This window comes from Durio zibethinus, chromosome 25 (assembly GCF_047325235.1).
Source record: "Durio zibethinus cultivar Kanyao isolate XHJ-2024 chromosome 25, ASM4732523v1, whole genome shotgun sequence".
Taxonomy (NCBI): Eukaryota; Viridiplantae; Streptophyta; class Magnoliopsida; order Malvales; family Malvaceae; genus Durio; species Durio zibethinus.
In genome coordinates, this window is record NC_143186.1 from 11,086,589 (window position 1) to 11,096,937 (window position 10,349).

Genomic DNA, 10,349 nt, shown 5'->3' on the forward strand with positions numbered 1-10,349 from the left:
TTACATAAAAAATTATACTGTAAATTGCTATATAAATGGCTTCAGTAGCAAGCTAGGCATAAAATTATAAAACTTTATAGAGGACAAAATCAAATGCACCGTCACTAGTTTACACTATATTTAAGCTAATTTCATTCGTAGCATCAAGTGATGTAGTTGGCTCATCAATTGGATTGTCGCCACCATGATCCTTAGTTGATGCATCAAAAGGAAACTGAAAAGGTCTTGGAGGCATTTCAAGCAAGTCAGTATCAGTTTCGAGCATCTCCAATACTTTTGACATTGAAGGACGACTAGGAGGCTTCATTTGTATACACCAAAAAGCTACTACTAACATCTTCCTCAAAATTGTCTTCTCATTATCCGTAACATCTCCCAATTCTATTTCCTCTCCTTGCTCAAATCGATCATATATCCATGATGGGAAGTATATCTGACTTGATTGTTCAACAAATGCATTCAAATTTTTCCTTCTTCCCACAATTTCCATTAATAGCATCCCAAAACTATAAACATCAGCCTTATATGAGATGCCTCCAATGTTTTTGTAGACCAATTCAGGAGCGATATATCCCAGTGTACCTCGTGCTGCAGTAAGAGAGACAATACTATCATCTACTGAATACAATTTTGCCAGACCAAAATCTGAAACTTTGGGGTTGAAATTCTCATCTAGAAGAATATTATGAGGCTTGATATCAAAATGTAAAATTTGCATGTCACATCCTCGATGTAAATAGTCAATTCCTCGAGCAACTCCAAGCACAATATCAAGCATTTTCTGCCAGCTTAAACTGATCTTATTTTCTCCAGAAAATATGATTTTATCTAAGGAACCATTTGCCATGAAATCATATACAAGAGCTTGCTTTGACCCCTCTACACAAAACCCAATAAGTTTCGCAATGTTGACATGATGAATCCTCCCAATTGTTGCAACTTCACTAATGAAATCTTGTCCATTAGCTTTTGATTTGCCTAACAACTTTACTGCCACAAGATGGTTGCTACGAAGTTTTCCTTTAAACACTGAACCATAACCCCCTTCTCCTAATTTATCTTTGAAACCACTAGTTATTCTTTTTATTTCATAGTAAGAATACCTAATAGGTATAAAGTTGTTTTGACTTTGAAGAAACTCTTCAATGGTATCATCAGCAGATAAGTGTCTTCTTCGTAATTTGTATGTAACAACCGCAGTCAAAATAGATATCCCCAGCAACATTCTTGCTAAAGCAATTCCTCCTTCTCGAGAAAAATATATAAACATATTAGTATTTTTCAATGAAAGGCATTAGTGTCCAAGAAAATGCAAACATATGAACCTTAATTTTAACAGTAATCATGAAGCACGGACACAAAATTGTATATTCATATTGATTAAACTTGAACAAGGAGGGAAAATGAACAAATCAGAAAATATTGAAACATGCATCCAAAAACATAACTTTAAACTACACAATTGAAACTAATTCACCATAACAGAAACACCAAAAGATGCAAATGAACCCAAAAAAGAATTGCTAAAGTCAAGAGCTGACATCCTCTAATTCACCATAACAGGATTTACAATCGTCACTTATAGTCGACTCAACAATTCTGGAGGATGCTATATATCTATTTCATTCTCTAATGTCACCAAATCTCTAACAGGACTGCTAACATTCTTCAAACTATAACTTATTTAGGCAAAAAGCTAGGTAACCATCTACCAGGGGGTCCAAGTTTTGATTGGTAAATAACAGAGAAAAAAGAGTTAGAAGTTAAGGCAGGTTCTTCAAAATTCTCATTTGAAATATTGTCAACTCTGTAACACCCAAGATTTGAGTTAGACTGTTCCTTAATATTGTCTTTTGACAAACTCTCATCCTTCCAACTATTGACAATATTCACTAAACGCATAATCGTGCTATGTTCTGTACATTTTTTAAAAGAAAGATTGTCAATTTTTTTTCTTCCCATACACTCTCAACCTTATCAATAGAGTTAAACCAACGAGAATCAACATAGATTTTGGGTACTACCAAAATTTTTAAGCAATGAGACCCAATGCGACCATGATGAGAGTTGGGAAAACCTCTAACATTGAATTAAATCTGAACTTGTATGATCTAATAGGCTCATTTCATTTCCTTTTTCTTAAAATTTAGGATTAGGATATATATTGGCATATTGCTCAATTTATATATGCAAATACAAATATAAAGCTAAAATTTAAATATACCTGTTATTCCAACACAAAGAATATATGTAACTGCAACAAAATACCAAGGCAAAAAAAAATGTAATTATTTCAATAAAAGAACAAAAATATGTAGCAAATCCAAGAAAAACATTACTAATGAATTCTCAGGGAAGCATACGTCTAGTTTGATTACCATCATTGTAAAATACATGGGGACCCTTAAAAAGGAAATGCACAATGTTGTCCACATAGATATTCAAGGCATATCCCAAAATTGACAATCTGAATTTTTCAACACATTAAATTAAAATTAATAATGATGATATAAAAGAATATTGTTAATTTGAAGCAGATAAAGAAATGTAAAAAACAAAAAAATCAACAGATAAAACATTATATTTTGTAGTATCTTATTTTTACCTGTAGTGAAAGATACTAAAGATGAATTTGTCATTGTATAGTTGACTATTAGAATACAGTATGGAAATGAATTCAAACTTCTCTACTTAAACATCAATTTGATTTTAATTTTAGATTTCCCAATCACAATTTTCAAATAACGCTAGCATAACCAAGGAGCTAATTTTTATTAGAGAAAATTGCACTTACTAATGAAATGGAAATAAATTAACGGTCAGTATGGTTTTTTGAAAAATAATTAATGTTTGATGTAATGATTTATTCTTAATGTAATCGTGAAAATGTTAATTACTACCAACTGTACAAAAAGAACCCACCCAATACCAAAAATACCCTTAATTTTTGTTTATATTTTCTCTCCTTTTTATCTTTTTTTTTTTTTAAACCCGCCCTTGCTGGTGCCAGTTGGCCCTTGACCGATGAGCAGGAGGGTGGAAAGAGAAGAAAAAGAAAAGAAAAAGACATTGTGATCTTGACAGCAGAATGCCTCATTACATTTAAAATATAAAAATTGCATATTCATTGCATCAAATAATATTTATTTTAAAAAATCAGTGATAATTTATTATGTTGGAATATTCAAATACCCCTAACTGTAATTTTTTAAATTTAATTATTAATCTAAATTCCTATCAAGAACAGTTATCAATTTTTTCTAAAACGGAACTAAAATGCACAAAAAAATCTTATTCTTACTTGTAGTGAAAGTTATTAAAGATGAATTTGTCATTGTATAGTTGACTACTAGAATATGGTATTGAAACAAATTCAAAATTTTCGATTTAAACAACAATTTGATTTTTATTTTAGTTTTTCGAATCACGAGTTTCAAATAATGTTAGCAGAACCAAGGCACTGCTTTTTATTAGAGAAAATTGCACTTAGGTATTGAAATAGAAATAAATTAATGGGCTGTGTAGTTTATTGAAAAATAAGTAATGTTTGATGAAATGATTTTTTTAATGTAATCATAAAAATGTTAATCACTATCAACTACTGTAATTAAAAAAAACCAACGAAGTACCAAAATTACCCTTAATTTTTTTTTTTTTTTATACTTTTCCCTTTTATTCATTTTTCCTTTTCCAAATCCTTCCTTGTCCGTACCAGTTGGCCGTTGATCGATGAGGAAGAAAGTTGGAAGAGAGAAGAAAAGAAAAGGTCAATTTTATCTTGACAATAAAATACCTCATTACACTCGAAATATATGAATTACATTCATTACGTCATATAATATTATTTTAAAAAGAAAACACTAATCATTTATTATATTGCAATCGTCTGATACACCTAACTGTAATTTTTTAATTTAATTATTAGTCTAAATTCCTATCAAGAACAGTTATCAATCTTTTCTAAAATAGATCTCAAATGCACAAAAAAACTTACATCTGTCGGATTAATGAATCTTCGCAACATGTGTAGAAGTTGTGGAATTCCCATTCCAGTTCATAGCCCTGTAATAGCTGTTCATAAATATCCGAAGTAGACAGACCTGTAATATTCTCAAGCATGATTGGAACCTCGGCTATGACTATGCAAGATGGATTGAAATCGGACGGCCGGGTGTTTTCATCTAAAAAATAAAAGTAGGAAGGCGGATGGGAATAGCTATTGGAGCAACGAGAGGCATTGACGTATAGAGAAGATTTCATTGCTGTTGTGCAATTTACTAGATACATAAAACTATGAGGATAATTTAAACCAACGGATAGTGCGGCTGTTGAATTTAAATCAATCCAAGAATCAAATAGATATCTAATAATATTACGAGGAAGGGAGCAATTGTCTCTGCTCAGTCTCTCATGATCCACCATATCCAGAGCTCGTATTGTTTGGTTTTCATAAGAGATCTTTTGGACGTACAATTTCTCCCCAACAAACACAAAAGTGGTGCGATTGTTGTTGTCGCATTCCAGTTCCAGGTTATAGTAACCACACTCGGGAAGCTGGCTTTTTAATCGCAAAGGGAAATTGACGGTAACGTTTCCACAGTAAGAAGAGCCACAATCTTTAGGAATTGGAAGTTTAGCGATGCAAGAATCAGGGAATGATAGGAAAAAAGAAAGGGCCATGAGCCAAAACAACGAAAGTTGTGCTTTTACCATCCTAAAGTTTTGGTGATGAAGAACCAGATTTAAGTCCAAGGAAATATATAAAGTGAGGGAAGACTTTAACGACTTTGGCAATACGAATTAAAGAAAGGTAAATGCATATCCAAGTTGACTGACCCGTCAAGTGCTTTAAACCATTTTAATTATTATTCAATTAAAATCAACAATATAGACGTAAAAAAAATTTATATTTGATATATTATTATTATATAAATTTTATATTCTATTAATATATTAGATATTGTCACCTGATTAATTTATAAATTTAGAAAATTTAAAATCCTTAAAATTAAAAAAGAAAATTTCAATAATTACTATAAAAATACAATCTGGTTGGATGGTTTTTCAGCTGAAATCTATGATACTGTAATACAGGATATTTGCTCTTCAAGGTAATGACATCTTCTCTTTATTTCAAAAATATATATATTTTAATTAAATAATTTTAGGATTTATCTTTAAAGATTTTTAATTTTTTAAATTTGTGAATCAATGAAATGATCCTGTATAATGCATTAATGTAATAGATTTATATATCATCCGATAATGCATAGTATATAAATCTTAAAAAAAGATATAACAATATAAAAATTTGTAGAAAGGGACGTAAGAATTCAAGAAGTATAATGTATATTGGAAGATGCAAGTGAGGAATCAACTTGTAAAAGACGAGGAAATTAAGCACTGAAACATTTTGTTTGGTGTAAATGAAAGCAAGTCATACTTTGAGAAATCAAAGTCATTTGTGGAGAACAATTTAAGCAATTAGTCAAGGTCTTGGATAAGATTTTCATATCTCTTTCTCTTTTATTTTTTTTATTGTGCGAAGATGAATAATTAGGACGTAGTTAAGACCCCGTCGAAGAAGGCGTCCACACCCCCAGGCCAGCGTACGCGTACAAGACTTTTTTGTTTTTCTGATGGTCTATGGTCAAAGTCGTGCCGCTATCTTCCTCGCAATCCAGTTGAAGCCCCGGCTTACCACACTCTGAAGGTTGGCTTGCTGATTGAAAAGGCTAACTAATGTTGGCATTTCCACATAGAGGAGCCACACTCATTGTTTTGTTGAACATAAAAAGGAAGGTAAATTATATAAATATATTATGAGACTCAAAGTAATTTGAGTTTATCCCTGAGATTTAAAATGTAATATTTAATTATCTTATGATTTATTTCATTGTATTTTTACTCAAAATTGTTATTTTTTTTCTAAAATTTTTTTTCATCTTCTCTCTTTACAATTCATCTTCTTTCTAAAATCAGATGAATTTTCTCTGTAAACAACTAAACTCAAAACTAAGGAAAAACTCTACCCAAAAAAGCAATCTCAAACCAAGATCTAAAATTTTGATTTTACTCTTGGATGTTTGGTGTTCTTTAGCTGTGTTGATTATTCTTGGTTGAGAGTTTCAAGTTTTTTGCTTATATGTTTGTATGCAAAATTTAAGTTGTGTTTTTTTTTTTTTGTTTTAGAATGAAATTTTTGCTATTCAAAATTGTATCAAATATCAAATAACAATCAATTTTTATTCGGTAGCCACAAGAAACCTAGGGATAACCATCAACAAACCCAGAAACAAACTCAACACCCATAAAAAAAACTCATAGAATCCAAATCTATTATGAATTACTCACACACTGTAAACCCACAAAACAGTCACAAATCTATGGGCAGCCATTAGAAACCTAGAGACAACCAAAAACAAACCCACAAACACAAAAACAAACCCAGCACCTACCAAAAAACCTTAAAAAATCCAAATCCACCATGAATTACTCATAATAGTAAACCTACAAAATAATCACAAATTCACATAACAGCTACAACAACTTATTAATAAAGATTTTTTTTTCTATGAGTTTCGGTTTGAATTTTTTGGAAATTTTTGAGTTTTTAAAACATAGATGGAAAGAAGAAGAGGGAAAAGATCAACTGGCAGCACACACTATAATAGTATATTTTTTCAATATTTGATCCTTTATTTGCTGAACATTGTGAAGAATTCATGTTTCTAACCCAATTTTTTTTTGAAAAGTTTGAATATGAGAAAAATCAAACAAAAAAAATTGGAGAAAGAGTTAGGATTTATTGATTAAGCATTAATGACATTAATGAAAACTAACAGAATGTCATGGATACACAGCTCAACGTAATTAAATGTCATTTTTTAAACTTTAGGAAGCAAAGTCAAATCGCGTTGAACCTCAAAGTATATTTATGTAAATTACTCAAAGTAAGGTAAAGTATTAGGTATGTAATCCAGAATTAGCTAAGTGAAATTTTTTATTTTTATTAAAATTTTAAATCATATATTTATATGTTATTTTTATGCCATATTTAAAATGACCGGATTTCATTTCTTTAACCATCTATTATTAGTGGTAGTAAATGAAAGCAAGTCATACTTCGACACAACCAATTAAGTTGCTCCTAAGTGGAAGACTTTAGCTACGAGTCAGTCAAGCACTTTATTAGTAAGACCTCTTTGCCATTTCAATTGCCATTTTATATTTATTTGATAAAAAATTAATTGGTTAATAAAAGATAATTTATTAATTAATTTAAAATAAATTTATTTTTTAAAATTGTTTTCCTCTTTTAAAAAGAGGAAGATAATTTTTTAAAAAAAATTTATCTATGAGTAAGATTACTTGTTCAATTTGTGAGCACTACACTACTCATATTGGGCCTTGGATAAATGTTTTTAAGTTTAAACTTAATTTAATACAACTACAAATATTATTGTAAATAATATTAATATTTTAAAATATTAATATAAATAATAAATGATTTAAAATATTAATATAAATAATAAATAGTTTTATTTTAAGTGTTTGTTTATATAATATTATTATTAAAATATAATTATTTTTTAATATTAATAATTTTAATAATAAATGATTTCAATACATTTTAATAATAAATAATTTTTAATAGTTTAATAGTTATATTAATATTATTTTAAAAAAATAAATTTTTCAAAAAAAGCCAAACACCAAAAAAATTTTTATTAATTCATTCAAATAACCAAAAAAAATTAAATATAAATATTTTAAAAATATATTTTTAAAAATTAATTTTCATGAAATAAACGTAATCTAAATTCCAAGCTCTCCTTTCAATTTCCTTTTTAAGTATCTAATGTTGTTACCAAAGCAAATCATCCTAAACTTTGTAGTTTTTTTTTTTTTTTTTTTATGGAAAACCACGGCTTTTTTTAGCAAGGAGGAAACTACCATGCACATCATCTAACATGGTGGAGCCAGCAGTTAGGACTGTGATTTCGACAAAAGTACTTTTGTCTTATAAATTTATATCATGTTTTATATAAAAATTATGCATAATAATTTATACCGACATGTAAAATATAATATATTTTTTTATTAAAACTTTAAATTATATCATATCGATATATTTTTTCATATATTTTTTTTATCAAATTATCTTATTTTATTTTAAATTATCAAATTTATTGCGACCTAGGGCTCAAAATTCATATTGTATGACCATACTCACCTAACTCATGCTCAATAGGTATCAAATACATATTTGACGTGGATAGCCCAATGTATATTTTTTTTTACATGTAATCTCTTCTATTTCATAAAACTTGCATTATTTTTATGATAAAATTGAATCTAAAAATTTCAAATCCAATTTTTAATACCACCACTATTTTTTTTCAATAAAATTGCCCAATAATACTTAATTTAATAATAACCCTGTTAATTAATATTCACAGTAAGCAAAAAAATTATTCAAACAAGCGAAACATTTCCAATTTTCAATACATCATTTATTATCCTTTTGGTTCTCATGCATAGGTCGTTTTAATTTTTTTTTACTTTTTTCATCTCATTTTTTTTTTACATTTTTTTAAAATTCAAAATATTGTCTTTTTTTTTTACATCTAAAATTTTTAATTTTTTATATTTTAAAATTATTTTTTATTATTTTTATTTTTTGACATTAAAAATCATGAAACTTTAATTTTATAAAAAAATTTAAAATTTAACATTAAATATATTAAAATCAATTTTTTTTTAATTTTATAAAAATCAATAACACGTAAACAATGTGAGATGAAGGGAGTACTTAATATTAGCTTTAATCTCATGAGATGCACAAATGATAATTTTTTATATAACTTATTTACAATATAAATATTTATATAAATTTAAAAAGTTAAAATTATGAATTTTATAAAAAAATGAAATTTTAACTTTCAATTTAAATATCTTTAATTAATATGCGTTGCATTGCTTAATATAAGAAACTGCAATTTTTATGCATCGAGTGAAAAAAAATTGTAATAAGTGTTATATTACAGTCAATCTGAGTATTGGTGCTGATCAAATTCTCAATATTTACATATTCAAAAAGATTTAAGAGTATAATTTTTTTTTAAGTGAGTTACGCATATAAAAATTAAAGATTACAGATAGATTAAAAATTAAAAAAATAATTATTGCCTATAAATAAATAATTTGTTTCAATTATTTATTGAGATAAACTATTACAATTGTAAACATATTAAAATACTAGATCATTTACATTGATTTTTAAATTTTTATATAAGATTTAAAGATAAATTTAGATGACATCCAGGTTGGTTATTTTTTAAAATGTATTGAGTAAATAAAAGTTGAAAGTTAAGGGTAGATTAAAACTTTAAAAAAATAGTTATTGCTTATAAAATAAATAATTTGTCTCATTTATTTATTTGTATAATGAGTTGGCAGGTTCCTGATAAAGATCACAAATAAGCAGACACCCATGAGCCAAGAACGTGCCCCATTTGTGTTTTTCTTCACATTCTTAATTTGCATGGAAAAGTAATCAAAAGCTTTTCCATCCTAAAGTTGTGCCCAATTTGTGTTTTTCTTCACATTCTTAATTTTAACTATTTTGATCTAAAGATCCCAAAAAAAAAAATGTAAAACTTACATTAATATAAAAGAATTTCTTCTAAAAAATATATATTTATTTTAAAATGACATAACATTTAAATAATATTGAATTAATTTTCTTTTAACTTAGAAATGAATCTTCCCAACTTCAAATCCTCTCTTTGCCTATTCCACTTTCCAACCCCATATCACATTGCGCTTCATTAGCTTCTTGTTTTTATTTAAATTGTCAATCCGTTTTTTAGCGTCTTAAATATATATATATATATATATATATATATATTCTGTTTTTGAACACTAAATACTTTTAATTCTTTCATTATATTTTAAAATTATTTTTAATGATTTTTTAGTGTTTATAGCATTAAAAATCATGAAATAAATATATCAATTTTTTTTCTTAAACTGGCTAGTGCACAATAAAACGTTGGACATAGGGGGTTCATTTCAAACTAGGTGGACCAAAAAATATTGATTTGTCAATTTTAGAGAGTGGGTCGAGAGAAATATCATTAATGTTTAGAAGCTCTCAATTTTGGTGAGAGCACCAAGCGATTTTTTTGTAATTTATATTTTTTCATATAAATTTGTCGCAGTTTAAAGATAAAAAAATTATAAACATTATAATTCAAAAATTAAATTTATTAAATATCATTTTTTATAATATTACAACATAAAGTAATTAAATTAAATTATATATTCATTATAATTCATTGTTT

At 27.2% G+C, this 10,349-nt stretch overlaps 1 protein-coding gene across 1 annotated transcript; it reads right to left on the reverse strand.

The window, feature by feature from the left end:
- On the reverse strand, positions 1–4,728 carry LOC111275994 (LEAF RUST 10 DISEASE-RESISTANCE LOCUS RECEPTOR-LIKE PROTEIN KINASE-like 2.2). The gene is made up of 4 exons (XM_089754692.1): positions 3,995–4,728; positions 2,379–2,467; positions 2,225–2,254; positions 1–1,245 (listed from the first exon to the last, which is right to left on the reverse strand). Exons 1-4 carry the CDS (start codon positions 4,711–4,713, stop codon positions 110–112), a joined length of 1,974 nt encoding a protein of 657 aa, XP_089610818.1. The 5' UTR covers positions 4,714–4,728; the 3' UTR covers positions 1–109.
- Positions 4,729–10,349: the final 5,621 nt, after the last annotated feature.